At 40.3% G+C, this 19,070-nt stretch overlaps 1 protein-coding gene across 3 annotated transcripts in view; it reads left to right on the top strand.

The window, feature by feature from the left end:
• The window catches only part of LOC123513229 (thyroid receptor-interacting protein 11-like), a 125,374-nt gene extending 107,480 nt beyond the window's left edge, over window positions 1-17,894 (top strand). For all 3 annotated transcript variants that reach the window (XM_045270297.1, XM_045270296.1, XM_045270299.1), the window contains 4 exons: window positions 3,503-3,584; window positions 3,831-4,056; window positions 15,519-15,662; window positions 16,210-17,894. In XM_045270297.1, the coding sequence (XP_045126232.1) occupies window positions 3,503-3,584; window positions 3,831-4,056; window positions 15,519-15,662; window positions 16,210-16,491 (734 nt within the window). In that variant the 3' untranslated portion in view covers window positions 16,492-17,894. The remainder of the gene's footprint in view (window positions 1-3,502; window positions 3,585-3,830; window positions 4,057-15,518; window positions 15,663-16,209) is intronic.
• The last annotated feature ends 1,176 nt before the right edge of the window (window positions 17,895-19,070 follow it).

The raw sequence follows: 19,070 nt of genomic DNA, 5'->3' as shown, positions 1-19,070 counted from the left end.
CACCTTCTCACCCAGTGCCTGTGAGCACACCTCTTACTCTAGGTTGCACTGCATGGCACTACTTACAATACTGCATGTCTTGCTTTGGAATGAAGGTTTAAGGTCGGTCTCATTTGAGACAAGTCAATGAATAACTTTTTAGAGAAATTGACTAATTGAGAAGATGCAATAATAATCTAGAAATGTGTTCACTGTTCAGCATCATTGGCCTCTCTGTCTTGTCTTCATGAAGCAGTGATCAGATTCAAGGATCTTCATTTGAATGAAATATCTCAGTTGGTCAGTTTTTTACTGTTTATTTGTTATATTGTTCAACTTTATAACACATAGGAATGTGGTTTTCTGTAGATATTCTAGTTACCAAGGAAATATGACAGTTACCTCCAGAAGTCACTCAAACTATATTCAGAAGTCACTCAAACTATATTCTATGGAAGACTAGGACATTTTACCTTTCTGGTGTCATTGAAAACATATGAGATAATGTAGGTGTGACTTATTTAACTTACTTTTTGCTATATACATATTTTATTTTGGGAAAAGCTACAAAGTCAATGACTGTCTATGCTGTTTTACTTCTTTAATTCTACTCCATTCCTCTTAAGATATAATAATATTAACTATATTCAAATGTAAATATTGTGTACATATTTTCCAAATTTTGGTGTAAATAGTTTTTCAGAGCAAGGCTTGATGAAGCAAGAACGGTCTTCTAAATTATCTGAGCAATGGGGAGAATGTGTGTGTCTGGATGTGCAGATGCTCATCTATATTCAACCTTGATGTACACTCCTCTCACTGCTATTAAATCTAATCTATTTCAGATATCTATACTTATACAGATGTAACATTTACTTTTCTTAATCAAACATCGGCCTTCTCAAATTTTATTTTTGCTCAGATCATAAACTTATTCCTGCAATAGTTATTTCCTGTATTCTTCTAATTCCCTAATGCATTACCTTTTATGATTTTTTGTTCCTTAAAATTTTCTCTCTTCTAAGGGACACGTGTGTGTGTGTGTGTGTGTGTGTGTGTGTACACTTTTTGTCAGTATGTGGCAGGGCCTGGAGCTAACTTAAGGTTTGTTTTGTGATGCATGTCTCCCAAGGTTGCTGGTTTATTTAAGATTTGCTGTTTTGACATGTGGCTAGGTGTGGAAGCAATGCATTTTGTAAAGCATGTGATGGTAACAAATTAAAACTTTAAGGATGCTTGCAGACTCACTGCTATGGAACATAGTGGCATGGGTTGTGTGGTCTTTGGTCAGGTTGAGTTCAGTCATATTTTGCAAGTGGTTCATAGACAATAGCTGGACTTTGTTTCTCCTTTGTTTCTCTGGCATTGAATTTCCTAGATTAAATTGTTGGATATCTTTGGTTAAATGCGTTTCGTTCGTTTTGAGTTACAGCTGTAATGTTTTCAGTGTTAGTGTGGTCCTTTGTTGTGAGACTCAAGGGGACATTACCATAGTGCATGGACTTATTATTATTATTATTATTATTATTATTATTATTATTATTATTATTATTATTACCACCATTATTATTCGTACTGATATCATTTTATGAAAATTTGACTTTAAATAGTTTTTGCAGCTTTGGGTTAAAGGAAGATTTTGTTAAACAAATAATTGTTTATTTATTTATTTATTTTATTTTATTTGATTTTATTTATTCTTTTTTGCACATGCATGTTTGGATTTTCTAGAAACTTACTCTTCCAGACTTTGATCTTTTAATAATTCTTTTCCTACAAAATGTGATTAGCCATTACAAAATGTTAAAGATACAATTATGTTCCAACAAATACAAGCATGGTAACCTCCTGCAGCTGCCCCATGCTTACCCTAGTAGCATGGTAGCTCTCTAGTGCCTCATAGCTGTGCTCACCAGCCAACTGCGGCCACCCCAAACCCCAGGCTGGCCAGAGAGGGATGGTCCAGGTTGGCAAACAAACGTGCCAGCATCCTTGGCATGCCAGGTTAGGCGGGACGGAGGGGTGAGTATTACATCAGGTACTGGTGTGTGCATGAGAACCAGTGGCTGTGTAATACCCGCCCTGCTGCCTGCACCGTCTGCCTCCCACCAGCTGTCTTTGACCTACAGTGTCTATTTATATTATTTTGTTTATGCCTGAAAAGTTTTCAAGAATTTTCTGCCTCATTTTGACCCTCATTCCATACCTGCTTGCTTCAGTTGATGCCTCTAATTACAAATTTATATTTTTATTTGAAATGGTTATGTGTAGGGATGAATCTGAACTCTGTATTCTTTCATCATGAAATGTTACTCAGTGTGCTAGTTGGTCATAGTCTTTATGATATATGAGAAGTATTGCCTCACTTTGGTCAGCCAGATGTGCATGGTAGCATTATATTTCATGTATTGCAGTGAAGTGGATATCTTGATGTTAATGACCCCATTAAGGTGGAGTGCAATAGTCAAGGAAGCCAAAAATGTATCTAAAATTCATGTGTTTGGTACTAACAAATGAATACTAGATATAAGATATAAATAAAGAGTATTCTTCAAAGGTTTCAAAATACCATTAATTATTTTGTAAGTTATTTGCATTAAGGTGAAGTTGTTTTAAAGTAATGACTTTCATACAGCTTATGGTCAGTATGTTTGAACTTCACTTAGTACATATTCTCATTGAGTAACTGTATGGTACAGTCACATTATAGTACACATATTACATGTGCTTCCATATGTAGGTGTCCTAAAACTTTCATCTGCTCTCCAGTGTATATGGTTCTGGTGAAAGATGCCATGGCTGTAATAGCCTGTAATTCTTGAAGTGTTGAATATGAGGACATGCAAGCAAGGTGTGCATTCTGCCTCTGCTGAGCTTTGTAACAAGTGTCCATATACCAGCTGAAATTCAAACATGCTGATTATGAACCTTTGTTTGAGAGAAACAATTCATGGCTTCTGTTTATGGACTTTGTCAAATTAAGACTGATAGAGTTTGCCTTGTATCAGAAACAGTGTTGACTATGCAGGCAATTTTGACCAATTTTTTGGCTGTAATGTAATAAGGTATTAATATATATGTACTTGAGATATAATCTCAATATGGAATCTTATCTTTGCTCTTGTGTATTTTATGACAAACTTTTTCGAGGAATAGTTCAATATATTGTAAATCTTTACTCCTTTAGCACACACTTGTATTTTAAACACTACTGTAGTAAAACTCTTACTTTACTATTGTTAATCTTGTGACGTGTCTCATTACAATTCTCTTTACAGAACTGGTTATTTTTTTAAGAATGAAAAATTATTACTTTCAATATTTGGTCCATGACAAAAAGGGAATTGTCATGATGAATGAAATTAACAATGTGATAATTGAAATGTTATACTGAAATTATCTGACCATACAAACTTTCACAGCAGAAGCACAAAATATTAGTGCCTGATAGTTATTTTACATTGTACTCATCATTAAACTTTGCTGACACCGTCAGTTACTAATTTATTGTGCTTCCAAACAGTATCGTCACAGGAGGAGGTGGCAAAAAGGGCGCGAGATGAGGTGTCTTGCCTTAAGAATTCTTCAGAAGGCAAAGTGGAGAAGTAAGTAATTGCATATTTTCAAAATATTAGCCTTTAGAATTTGAACCTCATCATAGTGATGAAACAAAAACAATACCCAAAAGCTATAGTAGCTATGGATTTCTTGATTTTTCTCAATGTACATTTGAATATAGCCTGCTGCCAACCTTGTGATCAGCCTTCTTGGCACAAAGTATTTACTGATAGCATTGCTCTTTGGTGTGCACAAAGTATTTTACTGATAACATTGCTCTTTGGTGTCCACAGACCTCTCCTGCGTAACCTTCTGGTTGGGTATTTTGCCACTCCTGTTGACAAACGACAAGAAGTCTTGAGGATCATTGCAGAGGTATTGGACTTTTCAACTGAGGAGCGATCACGAACAGGTCTGGACACTCAAGGCACCTCTTGGCTATCCTCCATTGCAAACTTCCTAGCCCCTCCAGCCAGTAATGTGCGAGTTACCTCCAAGGTGGATGTGTTAGATCACACGGTAGGTAACCCCAGAAAACTTTAGTACCCTTGATACTACTACCCCCCCCCCCCCACTCTCTCTCTCTCTCTCTCTCTCTCTCTCTCTCTCTCTCTCTCTCTCTCTCTCTCTCTCTCTCTCTCTCTCTATACCAGCTTACAGAATTGTTACATCTACATTACATAGTCAGAGAGTAATTGTCAGTGTTCCCCATCTTAAAGCCTTACTCTATATATATATATATATATATATATATATATATATATATATATATATATATATATATATATATATATATATATATATATATATACATACACATACAGTGCTCATCACAGCATTATGCCAGGGTGCCTATACTACATGGGGGTCTTTTTCAATCATGGGATTATGCCGGGTATCAGCTATTAACATGATGTCACTACCTCCCAACACACAGCACAGTACTACCTCAGAGCCTGCATGGCTGTCATGGTAAGAGGAAGTGTTAGACTGTTGTTCTCTCATTCATGCCATCTTTTTGTATGTTTCCCTTGGTTTCTGGACTAACCTTGGTGACTATGGGTAAAAGGAAGTCATTAACCTGTAGGTTGTGGGTGATGACACAGTGTTGTCGCTAAAAAAAAAAATACTCAAAGCTGTAGGCGATCTATTAACATGATGTCACTACCTCCCAACACACACCACAGTACTACCTCAGAGCCTGCATGGCTGTCATGGTAAGAGGAAGTGTTAGACTGTTGTTCTCTCATTCATGCCATCTTTTTGTATGTTTCCCTTGGTTTCTGGACTAACCTTGGTGACTATGGGTAAAAGGAAGTCATTAACCTGTAGGTTGTGGGTGATGACACAGTGTTGTCGCTAAAAAAAAAAATACTCAAAGCTGTAGGCGATGCACATTGCATCTGCAAATTGAAATATTCATAGAATATTCCTTATGTGTTGCCGAGCTCTCAAATTTTGACAAGTCATCCCTGAAGGCTGCTGGTACCATATATGATGGCTCATAAGACGCACCCAGTTTTGGCAGACACTGAAATGGGGGAAAAAAAAGATAAATGAGTGGATTTAAGCTCAATATGAATTGAAGGATTTCACCTGACATTTAAAGACTCACATGCATTTAGATCATTATTAAGTCCCAGGTAAATGAGTGGATTTAAGCTGAATATGAATTGAAGGATTTCACCTGACATTTAAAGACTTGCATGCATTTAGATCATTATTAAATCCCAGTATTTTGCATTTAAAAACTTTAATATTTGCTAGTAGCCTACATACCTATCTTGTTGTGTAATGTAAACTTGTACCTGGCTGGAATATAGGTTCAGCATTGACTGAGACTACAGGCTTAATAATCATATTTTTTTTTTTTCATCACTTTTTTTTTTTTTTTTTACATGTATGTAAATTAAGAATGTTAAATGATAGGTACAATTTTAATTGTGAAAGTGTGTCTTACCTCAAGGAGTAAAACTGTAAAGAACGCAGTGAGTCTTACCTGTGTCAAGATCAAGATCGCTGATCACGTGTTTTGTTTTGTTTCATGTGACGAATTGAAATTCTTCCAGACTGGTGTCATTCTATGTGCCTCCCACATAGGTGGTGGGCTTAGAAAAGGCATGGCTCAGGCACATTTGGGCTGATAATGCAAAGCTTTACATATACAACAGGTACTTAGAACCCATTATCCTTTGGTTTTGAATCATAAGGATCCAATTTCCACAATGAAAAGAATTAACTCAAACCCAGCCGCAGTGGCGGTACATGTACTGTATTTGATGGCTCTTAAGACGCACCTTGAACCACAAGGATCCAATTTCCGTAATGAAAAGAATTAGCTCAAACCCAGCCGCAGTGGTGGTACAAGTACTGTATTTGATGGCTCATAAGACGCACCTTTTTCTCCCCCAAAAAGAAGTCTCAGGAAATGGGCCTGCATTACAGTGTTACTCCTTGAGGTAAGACACCTGCACACAATAAAAATTATACCTATTATTTGACATTCACTGTCAATTTTGAAGAGTTAAGTAGCAGCAGCTTCTGAACTCAAACTGCCTTGAGTAGAGAAGGTGGTAGGCATCAAAGAAGGCAGTGACTTGTGACGTTTTCTCTCTCTCTCTCTCTCTCTCTCTCTCTCTCTCTCTCTCTCTCTCTCTCTCTCTCTCTCTCTCTCTCTCTCTCTCTCTCTCTCTCTCTCTCTCTCTCTCTCTCTCCCTCCCTTGTGATGAGAACCCCAGGGTCTTCCCCATCATGGATTGGAGGGAGATGGACCTGTAATTTTTCGGATCCATCCTGCTACCCTTTTTATGTACAGCCACCACGTTGGCCTGCTTCTATAGTGCTGGCCACATCTGGGAGGCCAGACATACTTGGTAAAGGTGAGAAATGAAGTGGCAATCACGCCTGCATACTGTTTTAATATATGAGGACTGATATTAAGTCCCACAGCTTTAATATACGAGGACTGATATTATTAAGTCCCACAGCCTTTTTGGTGTCAGTTTTGCAGAGCAGAGTCATTACCACTTCTGTGGTAATGTGCAGGTTATCCAGCTCTGCAGTGGTAATAAGGATTGGGGTCCTGGTTGGATCAGCGGATGGATAAAAGCTCTGCCTTGTCCCTCCCTTTCTTCATTACCTCACCACTAAGCGTTGTAGGGAGGCAGGGGGAAATGAGACTGTCTGTGACCAGGCTCTGCTGCTGCTTCATGGTGCTCCATCACTCCTCCTTGCCAACACTCTGATCTGACGGCTTTGTTGTTAAGTCAGTCCTCCACCAGCGGATGGTGCCCTTTCGAGTGCTGGCCATGTTATGGCAGGTGCTTTTGTATGCATTGCAGTTTGGCTTGGGTGTGTGTGCTCTGTTTCCACCAGGCCCTGCCCTTCAGGTCTGCCACCTCATGACAGCAATATTCTAACTAGGGCTGGTCCCCTGGTCTTGACCTGTATGTCTGGCAGGGCACATTTAGACCAGAGGGACAACAGGTGACAGGTGAAGGCTTCCACCTGTGCGCTGATGGTACCAGTGAGATGTTCTCCCCAGTCTGTCTGGGTGAGCTTAACTCTCAGTGCATCCCAGTCATCCCACTGCCAAAGCCAATAATGGTGTGTGATGTCACCACATTGCTGTCCACCCTCATCATCACCATGTAAGGTTGGCCACATGGCCTGATGACCCAAGGCTGTCAAGTGGCAGCAGGTGATTAAACCTTTTGACAGGTTGGTGATGACTGGATCAAGGGAGGAGCCAGAAATATAGGTTGGGAAATCTAAGTGGTTTATGAGCCCAAAGTCAGTCAGCAAGTCATCAAATGGTTCAGGTCATCAACGATGATGTGTTTGCAACCTTCTGGTACAGTAAGACATCCAGATTAGTGTGGAGGAAGTGTAGAGGCTCATTCCCTTGCCACTGAGGGTAGTAACACCCAAACAACACCTCTTGTGTGTCCATACCTTAAAAAACAGGAGCTTCAGGTGCTCCAGCATGTGGACTTCCACCACCTGCACACAGAGACTTTTCTTAAAACGCATGACGACACCACCGAAGGTGCAGCATGTTGTCCCATTTGTGCCATGAGGTGTAGCTCTGCAACTGTCCAAAATTTACAGGTATTGAGGAGTTAAGGAAGGTCTCCACTGTGGCTATGATGTCAGGGGGTGTGGGGCAGCACTTGACTGTCACATTGCCAATGTTTAGTCTGCAGACCCCTAATGTTAGCAGATAGATGGTGAACTTGTCCTGACAGGACAGATGGTGAACTTGTCCCGACAGGACACCAGCATGGCTCCAGTTGTTGTGGTATTGAAGTGGCTTTGTTGGGATCAACGAGGCAGATCAAGCTTCTATGGTGGGAGTTGTGATCCTCTGGAGGCATTTTGCAGCAGAAATGTCCATAGCAAGATTGCATGTGAAGACAGGTTAGGACTGACTGGCGAGTGAGGTTGGGTGGAAGTGGCAGCACTCATTGTCACATTTAGGGTGAGGGGAAACCTTTATACAGTGGTACTTCGAGATACGAGTTTAATTCATTCCATGACAGAGCTCGTAACTCTAAACAATTTTACCCATTGAAATGCCATTAATCCATTCCAGCCTCCCAAAAATCCACCACAATTTTTTTTACCGTTTTTAAGTAGAAACGGGTATTTATTAATATTAATCATTGTATAGAAACATAATAAAACATATCAAAAGAGAATATAAATAGATAAACTACTCTTAGAAAACATATACAAGTAGTCCTCGATTTATACAAATTTACCTTATATGAATTCAGAGTTATACGGTGTCCAAAAATAGGGATTTTTCATCACATTGTACGAATTCCTCAGAATTATACGGTTTCAAGAAAGTTAAAATTTGTGCGGTGATTTAGTTCAGAAATGCGCGCCAAGCAGCCTCATTGTTCACCTACGCATGGTTGTGGCAACATCTCCCTCTCTCGTGCCCAGTGTTTACCATGACTCCCAAGCGCCTTCTGCATCTCCAGCTGGCGGTGATACGCCCAAGAGAGCAAGGAAGACATATACACTGGAGCAAGCCCTCACAGCAGCCAACTTGTCTGAGTGTATGGGCTTGTTGGCGCAGTCAATGAAAATTCTCAATAAAAATTAAACAAATATTGAAAGAAGCACCACTGTCATCAGAGGGGTCATGGAAAAAATGACGTACTATGAGGTTGTCAAAGAAAAACAGCAATTGATAACAAGCTTCTTCAGACTGCACACACCAAGTCAAGTAAGAGAATCGAAGACAGACGACGACAATGGTGACACATCAGAGGAGGAAGTAGCAAAATAGAGGAAGAAGGTGCTAATAAAATAATTTTGTTTAAACATTTCCCTTTTTCATAGTCATTTTTGTCTTTGTTAGTTTATTAATAAAAGCATTAATAAGCATAATAGAAATGTGTTTAATGCAAAATGTATTCATACAGTGAAAGATTATTTTATTTTGACCAGTTAACGAACACATCCCTCTAAGTCGTTAACTGGTCAAGATCGCCCCTGACCATGACACCCCTCCCCGACGGCCCCGTGTTTACCATGACGACCCCACACCAAATTTTAGGTTATTATCCTCATTTCTTTCACTATTTTAACACGTTAACCGCGGATGGCAACTCAGCGTTCCTGAGATAGTGTTTTGTAGTATGGAGCGTTAAAAACCATAACGTATTGGTACACCGGTGTACCCTGCGCATATAGTGCATATACGTATCCAGGGTGTAACACGACTTTCTGTAAATATTGAAAGAGGTAAGAGAACATGCATTTCTAAGCAGAAAATGTTATATACACATATGCATTTTAAGGTTTTGTTTACCTGTAAGAAGATTTTAAAATTTCTGAGAGGTGCGGGATAGTTCATTGTGTTTTTCATGAAGTGACGATGACTGTTGCTGGCCTGCTGCAGCAGCCGGAGGTGCCACTTAGCTAAATACCGAATGTTATAATATTATGTTTTGCAATCTTACATTTAAGACCGATTGTATCAACGAGTATGCAATTTACTGATAAACATTACACAATAACATTATTGTGGTGATTAAAACTAAGCATTCATGTGCGGTAGTATGTGGTAAAGTACCTATCACTAGGTGAGGAAGGAGGGGGAGGGATGGGGGAGTGACTGATTTATTAATACAATCTGTCTTAGTATAAGATGCTTTATTAACAAGTACAGTAATACTCCGCTTAACGAACAGGATAGGGGGTGTCAAAACTGTTCGTAGAGCGAAATTTCGTTAAGCAGACATCATTTTCCCATAGGAAATAATGGAAATAGGGGATGCATTCTGGGCTGGTCCCCAACATACCACATGGGTAAAAAAAAAAAAAAAAATTATATATACATTTGTCAGCATATTGGGCCACCGGTGTACCACTACTTTTATGATGTCATATGAGGCATTGGAAGTTAGAGGAGCTACGTACAAATTCTCTCACATTCTCGCATTTATGTTCACAAAACATTTCTATTAGCTTTTTACAAACCTTGCTCCCAAGAAAGGATTGTTTTGTAATTCATAAAGTGAAATCTTACATGGAATACCAAAACATAAAGCAATGAGATGAGCCACAGACGAAGCGGGAGACTCGTGGCGACTCAGCTGCTTTTTCTTCTTCTTCTTGTGACCCTTTTAGCCTGCGTGTTGTCTTTCCCCATGATATTTGTTTCCACTCCTCTATTGCCTGCTATAATGGATATCATATCTTGTATTCATATACGCTCATGCCATGAGGATAACCTTGACTCCGTGGCACTGAGTGATAGTGAATTATTAGTGAAATACCGTTGTACTTCATTAGTAAGTAATTCACTATCACTCAGTGCCACGGAGTCAAGGTTATCCTCATGGCATGAGCGTATATGAATACTATGATGATATCCATTATTGCAGGCAATAGAGGAGTGGAAACATAAACATCATGACGAAAGTAACACACAAGCAAAAGGGTCACAAGAAGAAGAAGAAGCGGCCGAGTGGCCGCGAGTCTCCTGCTTCGTCTGTGGCTGATCTCATCTCTGCTTTATTTTTTGGTATTCCATGTAAGATTTCACTTTATGCATTACAAAACAATCCTTTCTTGGGGGCAAGGTTTGTAAAAAGCTAATAGAAATGTTGTTTTGTGAACATAAATGCATATATAAGACAGTAACACCACTTCGAGAAGTGGTGATCCCAGCAACCTCAGAGCAACCTGATAACAAACAACCTCATCACCGTCCCTCCAAGCGTTCATGGATGGCATTTCGCTGCAGGAGATTGCTCTGACGTTGTTAAAGAATCTTGGATCCAGCTCCAGGAGCGCTAGACAGGCGGGGAGCCAGCCAATCACAGCGAAGCTACCGCGTTCAGTCCCTCACCCAGCAAATTCAAACCCAGAAAATTCGCTAAAACGGACGTGGTTGTATGTTATGCAGACTTTTTGGTCTAACTTAATGGTACGTTAAACCGGAAATTTGTGAGACGAACGTTCCTTAAGCAGAGTATTACTGTATAATTTAAAACCATCTTACAGGTAAAAAAAAAAACTGAGGCCGCCGTGGTCTGTAGTGTGGGGCGGTCGTGGTCAGGGGCTGTCTTGACCATGACCCTTCTAAGTTTAGTAGCGGTGGTGGTGATGGTAGTCATAGTGGTAGTGGTGCAAGGACGCCCCCGAGCCTCGCCCTGGAGGGTGAGGCTGTTCAACCAAGGGACGAAGTGGATGTGCTGGGAGTCACGCTCATGAGGATTGTGTGGCTGCTTGATGGAAAGGGGCTGGAGGTACTGTACAAAGCTCAGATCCGCTCTTTTATACAATAGGGAGTTGGGTATTCATTCCTTACTTTATACGGTCCCTTCTGGAACGCATCTACCGTATAAATCGAGGACTACCTGTATATATATATATTGGAGGATGCATTCCACAGGATGTTATCCTACTGCATCCCCACCCTCATTTGCATCTGTTGATTAGCTGGAGTGTACAAATATACCCACCCACTGAAAATTAGCTGTTCTAATAATCACAAAAGAGCTTGTTGATGACCCTGTAACCATTTTTCATAGAATAAATGAAGTTTTAAGTTGGAGAGGGAGAGAGGAGAGAAGAGAGGCTGCATCGCCAGTCATATAGGTTTGTTTACATTGTTCCCTCCCTCCGTGATAATCATCGGTGGAGGTGGTCAGGCGGAGATGGGAGAAATTTGTTTCGCCCACATATATACTTTATCAACACACAAAAATATATAAAATAATAGCAAAAGTTTATTTAGTGTTCTTACCTTGGAGACAGATATTTTTGGCTAATGTGGTGGTGAATGGCAGAGGAGAAGGAAGGAAGGGATGCAGGCACTATTCACATGTGAGCATTAAATGCACGGAGGCAGTGGCGTAGTGGTGAGCGTGGGATCGGGCAGATGTCCACGCGTAGGTTCAAATCCCACCACGTACAGCCTTAAACACGTTGCCATCTGTCAAGTGGCTTAAAGTTAACATGTCACCATGATAACCAGGTTCTAGGTGGTTACACTTAAGATGAGCTTGGGTAGTGATGTGGGCCCTAATATGGGTACCACTATAAATAAAATTGCTTGCGCCAAATGGGTGGAAGCTGAACAGCGCTTCCTATACACTCTTCAAGTGAGCCTACAGGCGCTATAGGCTTTGACATAAAAAAAAAAAAAAAAGTAAATAGTGTGAAAATAATGAAAGAACAATCACCGTGCATGAGATCTGAGGGAAACGCGTAGATACTAGCTCAGCTGAGGCTGGACCAATGCGCCAAGCCACTGACCTACGGTAATATCCTCAAACAACTCTTATCTCAAAATTTCGCTTGTATCTGAAAACAAATAAATTAACCTAATCATAGCTCGTACCTCAAAAAACTTGTATCTTAAGGTACCGCTGTACTAAAAACACGTTTTGATTTTTACCTCAACAGTAATGTGGATCAAAAGTTTGAATGAGTTCAGAAATCATTTGGAAATATGCCAATTTATATGAAAGCAGAGGATAAGGAAATGGTGCAGGGTTGGAGAAAGAAGGCAAGCCTGTGATTTTCACCTCATCTTCAGAGTGGTGGCATGGTGGGGAATCCCCATGAAGCCCACAGCCACACCAAAACAGCCATTTTATAGTGATCCAACTATAGGGGAGGAGCATGCACATGCTAGACTATGGATATGGTGGGGAGAGGGGGACTTGACAGAGGGGGAGGGATGCCGTATACACCCAAGTCAGACATTTATGCCTAGCTGACAACAGCGAGGGCACTCCCACTGCAAGATGTCCACTGTTAGTGAGTCTGATCCCTGTCCTGTCAATACAAGAGTCCTTTAAAATTCATGTGGGACCAGTATGTGATGACTGAAGATGGTGGAGACAGGTGAGGGTGATGCTGGCCAGAGCACCAAGCACACTTCTCAGGACGGGAACAGTAATGGGAGATGTGGCCGATGCCCCAGTACCTAAAGCACCAAGGCTGTTCATCCTTCATCCTGCACAGTTTGCTTGGTGGCAGGCTTGGAAGAAAGTCAAAGGTGACAAAAGATGGTGGTGGATCAGGAAGGCTCCAGGTGATCACAATGCAGTGAAAAGGGGCATTGTCATGAATGAACCACTTTGCTTTGTAGACTCCAGGCAGTGCCAAGGAAGGGTCAACACAGACAGGAAAGCGATTGTAGCCTAGTCTCCACCAAGGGGATGTCTCTTAAGAATTTAACATTATCATCACTTGGAGCAAATACTGGAAAAGCTGGCGGGGTCTGTGAGATCAGAGGCAGGTTGCATGGCACAGAGGGGGGAAAAGAAACTTGTAAATTAGTGGACTCTTCATCAAGAGCAAAAGCATCCCCTGGTTAGCAGTCTTGATAGCAGGCTGGGATGTGGGGTATCATTGCTGTTAGATGAACTGTTCAGGGTTTAAAGTTTTAATATCATGAAGCTCAGCAGCACCCTGAACTGCAGCTGCTGACCAATCCTGATGATCACTGCATGTCATCAAAGGTTACTCCTCATCTTCACTAAGGACGAGCACCCTCTTAACATGAGAGCAAGTGGCTGGGTCACTATCATCTATTACTCACTCAAGCAGCAATACCACAGGACTCAAAGGAACAGTGACACAGCATGAAATCTTGACACACAACATGCACAGTACACACTTAGATGAAGAGTGGACTGTGCTGGGGTGCCCCCTCCAGCTGATTTGAATTTTCCTCACCTCTACAGTCTTAGTCCAAAACACCAACTGGGTCGTACAGTAGGTATCAGTGCAATAATGCAAGGTGTAGGCTTGCTGGAGCCCATGTAAAACTCCAAAAAGCAGGAAAGTACACATAAGCTTGTTGACAAAAGTATCACAGACCAGAGAGGAGTCTAGTTAGGTTAAAGTGCTGGGGGATGTCCAGACCCCCTGGGATCTGCCACTGGTGCTACTAACCACTAAAGCAAAGAACAAGCAAATGAAGAAAATGATTACTAAAGGAATGCAAATGCATGATTCAGTATTTTGCTAACAGATAAAATAAAAACAGCCAGGACTGTCTATAAATATACTTTCATGAGCACTCTCTAATGTGTTGTTACCTCCAAGCTTCTACAAGAGAGAAAAGATTACTTTGGAAGCTAGTTGTGCACCACAAATAAGTCCAACAGCATTTAGTTTACCTCTGCTGCACCATAACAAATACAACCTGTTCACAGCACCCAACTCTTCTACTATGGGATAACTTCCCAACAGTTGGTTATCAAGACTGCCTTCATTTACGTACTTCAACAACTCTCTATGTGGCTCCGTCAAACACAACAATTCTTCCTTACTCCACAAACTCCTTCCATCCCACTCTTGCCTTGCCTCACATTCCTGTCATCCATGACCTTCCTTCACATTACTGCATCTGCCATAAGATCTGGTATGTCATTTTTTTTTCTTTTTGCCCAAATCATCACGTCTTCATCTGGCCATAATCTACTAACTACCCACGCTTTGTTGCCATATCCAAGGCTACATCAAAAGCTCCTGAGACTACCCTTTATACAAGAAAGTAGTTACATACCCTATTTGATGGCACATAAGATCTGCATTTTTCTCCCAAAAAAAGTCTCAGAAAATTATCGTGTCCTATGAGGCCAAGGTTCAGTATTGAGACAAGTGGTTGGTGGCAACATAGGCTCAAAAATTAAACCCTAGACAGAAGTAAACAACTACACCACAAGGTACCAATAAGTCATACCATTCTACACCACAAAACAACTATTTCTTTCAAGGTACCAATAAGTCATACTTATGGTAATTCACATAGAATGACACCAGTCAGGAAGAATTTCCTAAGTTACCATGCACTGTATGAACCAAAACAAATGTGGTTGGTGTTAGTAATCTTATCTTGACACAGTTCTGTGTTCTTTAGTGTGATGCTGTTACTCCTTGAGTTAAGACATACCTTCATGCAATTAAAATTGCACCTAACTTTTAACATACTTACCTTGCATATATGTAAGAAAAAAATAGTAATTGTTTTCTTATGATCATAAGCCCTGTAGTCTCTGACTCTCACAGTCACTGCCAATGCCATATGCCAGGTATATATTCACATCTCACAAGTCACAGCAGGATTGGTGTGTGCCTACTAGCAAAAATCAAAGTTTTTAAATGCAAAATATTGTGATGTCTGCCAAAGTAGGTACATCTTATGAGCCATCAAATATGGTTCTTACTGTTTGAAGATACAACATACTGTATTAAACTTGCCAATGAATTAAGAGCTCTCTTTTGTCTGATGACATTCTGCTGCTGCTATGACAACATATCCTTCTTTTGGACACTCTTGCTTTTAAAGTCTTTCCTGAAAATATGAAATGAGAACACTTATTTTTCTATTTTGTATAGAAATAGATCATGTTATCATGAATGATTTTGTTTACACCTAGTCAAATTGCAATTGTTACTACTTTGGCAATTGATCACAATGTCTTGTCATCCACCAGTCGCTGTCGCAGGCATTCATCAGGTTCCTAGAAGACGAGTCAAACCCCCGGCCGCAGCCTCGCCTGCCAGCAGTACAGATGGCTCAGCAGACAACCGAGAAGGCTGAAAAGAAGGCACAGGCTAAGGCTCAGGCTGCCAACAAGGTAAGCTATGTAGAAGAAGTATATTGTAACAGTTAAAGTTAGTACATTGTATATTCCTCTTTCATATCAACACTCCAGTATCAATATGGCCTCCTATAGGCAATACGTCAGTCACGTCTACTTTACGTGCCTCTGTGTGCATTAGTTAAAATACACTGTATCCTATTTCTGTTCAGTATTTAAGTATATTAACACCATGTTATAATATGTGCACTGTCGCCTTAAGGGTTCGTCACACACACAGGTTCAAATCATGGCCACAGTTTAAGGGCAGGAAGGACATCTACTTGGTAATGGTTATCAAGTGCTAAATTGAAGTTCTTCCTTAGAAAACACTACCCTAACTCCAGTAAACAAGGCAAACCAGATGTAAAATAGAGAAAATGTACCTATGTTGATAGGCGATATTGAAAAAGAAAATTCACTTATGTTAATGTATTGATAAAAGGAAACAATTGCATGTTAATTTTTTTCCAGCCTAAAAAAAATAATGCATAGATTGCAGTGAATAGAATGCCCTGTTGAAATCCGACATATTCTATTTCAGATTAACCCGTTCATCAGCAGTGGGGACACCCAAGTGCCTGACAGTGACCAAAGTCCACGCAACTCTTCACCTCTCCTTGCTGCAGCTTCCACACCCCCCACACTTCCATCCTTTGCACCTCAACAACACCACACTCCCTCAACTCTGGCTGCACCTTCTCCTCTCCCTCCTGGCAGTGCTCCAGCAGGACTGACTCCTGTATCTACTAACAAGTACCTCACTAATCTCCTAACACCAGATGCTGGCAAATCAGATGAAAATGCCAATAAACACCCCACTTGAAAACTTTGTTAACACTCAATGACAAATGGTAGTCAGTTAACTTGTTGAGTTTACATATTTGTGAAAGAAGCTGCCTTATGTTAAATAAGTGAGATGGACAATAATGTTTTGTACAGTTCAATCAATAAATACTATCCTCAAAAAGCCAAAGCTGTATGGTGGTAAAATAATTTTTCTATAGCGGTATTAGCAATTGAGAAAAAATAATATTTTTCTATCACATCATTTTTTTTTTTCATGACATTCCATTACCTTAACTAGCAGTGGCAGAAACAGTGTGAGATCAGCAACAGATGGCAGAAACAGTGTGAGATCAGCAACAGATGAGAACTTAAGCATTCAAGTACTGGTACACTAAGTGGCTATGAATGTACTACCAAATAGAGACAAGCATTAAGTTAAATACTGCTTTATCTTCTATTTTTATTTATTTATTTTATTTTATTTTTTTTTTTATTATTTATTTATTTATTTATTTTATTTATTTTTTTTTATTTATTTATTTTTATTTTATTTTTTTTTTTTTTTTTTGGCTTAGAAATAACAGGCTGGGGAGTGGTAGCTCCCAGGCTACAGCCATGCAAAGCCAACTCACAAATCAGTAGAGGAGGAATATTTCTACCAGGCTTTACTAATCTTTTCTCACACTCTTTCATGTGCCAATAAGAGCAATGTCATTAAAAAATGTATGTAAATCTTACACAATCTTACATAAAATTCAAAACAGAACTGTTCTGTTCATTGTCCACATTGAACCACAACATGGCAGAGGTGGTCTGGCCACTAGGGGAATAAAAAGTTAAAATGTTAGTTCCAGATGTAGTTTAGCAGACATGCATACTGATGTCATCAAGTTGCAAAATTTAGTGCCAAGTGCACCAAACAACACTGTGTGCTTCCTTTGGTAGGTGTGCCGCTGTGACTTTATATATACAAGTAGAATATGAAACAAAAAAACGAACAGGTTGACGTTTTCAACTAACATTAAATGATGTGATATTTCTTAGTAGAATGTGATATTTCTGCTCAGAAACTTACATTAGCTGAGCAGATGCAACATGTACAGATAAACAGATGACACAAGTCACCTATATTACTATAGAAATGTTCCCTATAAATATAACTCAGGCTGTTGTTGTATGTTGTTGTGTCCTGGTTAGTGAGGGATGCATTGTCAGTGGTGTATCTGGTGAAGAATAGATCTAACACGTGGTACGAATGAGTTGATGGCATTTAGGAGCGACTGTAACAGGTCACCATCATGTGTATGCCAAATATTCATTCTTTATTTTATTTTTTTATTTGGGTGGTCATCACTTGTTGTCTCATCAGCTTGTAAATACAAGATTTTATAGATCCTTTTGCTTAATTATCATTCAAGAATAAAAAAAATAATGGATGTGTTAAATTGTTTTACTCTTAGCACCACCTTGGCATCACAAGAGCCTTTCCTACCAGCAGGTGGGGTGCTGGGTGTTACAATCTATATACTGTCCTGAATGGATGCCAGAGAGAGAGAGAGAGAGGCTATATGATTTAATGACCTAGACTCAAGTGAGGGATGGTGATATGGGGTGGGGGGGGTGGGGGAAGGGGCATGAGCATCCACACTGAGTTTTGAAGCATAGTATTTCCAACTCCCGAATTTTCTTCACATAAACGCTCTTCTCCATTATTCCTTGAAATCCTGTGAAGTCTGATTCATCTTTCGAGTTCACGGCCGCCATGTTGCGCAGATGTAAACAAACTTAAGCTGATGGCTCAAACGCAGGCTACAGTTTATATTCACCTTCCCTGGACATTATTTTGCTAATCAACAGTTAACATGACTATATGGAGACGGGACAAACATTACAAGCTCCTTTCCCACCTTAGTTACTCTTAGGCAATGGCAACTGTAGAATTAGAGATGATTGCTCTGGAGCTCAGCGACCACATCCCGTGTGTGTGTGTGTGTGTGTGTGTAATTCACCACAGGCACCTACTGGTCACCCAGCCAGTCTTCCCCATTACGGAGTGAGCTCAGAGCTCATAGACCGATCTTCGGGTAAGACTGAGACCACAACACACACTCCACACACCGGAAAAGCAAGGCTACAATCCCTAGAGTTACATCCCGTACCTATTTACTGCTAGGTGAACAGGGGCCACACCTAAAGAGGCTTGCCCATTTGCCTCGCCACTTTCCAGGACTCGAACCCGGACCCTCTTGATTGCGAGTCGAGCGTGCTAACCACTACACTACACGGTGTGTGTGTATTTACCTATTTGTGTATTACAGGGCTCCACTCCTGTCATATCTCTCTTTCATCTGATTGACACACACTGCGTCAACGACATCACTGCTGTTTATTCCACTTATCAATACTACGATGCGGGAAACTGTATTTTCTCACGTCATTTAGACATATGTCTTTTATTAGCTTTTTTCCATGTCCTCGGAGATAATTACTTGTGGTCACCTTTATCAATTCTCTGTCCAATATGTCAATCTTGTTCACCAATTTATACATAGTTATCATGTCTCCTCTTGTTCTTCTCTCTTCTAATGTGGTCAGCCCCAGTTTCCTCAGTCTTTC

The sequence above is a fragment of the Portunus trituberculatus genome, chromosome 35 (genome assembly GCF_017591435.1).
Source record: "Portunus trituberculatus isolate SZX2019 chromosome 35, ASM1759143v1, whole genome shotgun sequence".
Classification (NCBI taxonomy): Eukaryota; Metazoa; Arthropoda; class Malacostraca; order Decapoda; family Portunidae; genus Portunus; species Portunus trituberculatus.
Note: the sequence above shows the minus strand (reverse complement) of the source record. Positions and strands in the feature narration are given on the sequence as shown.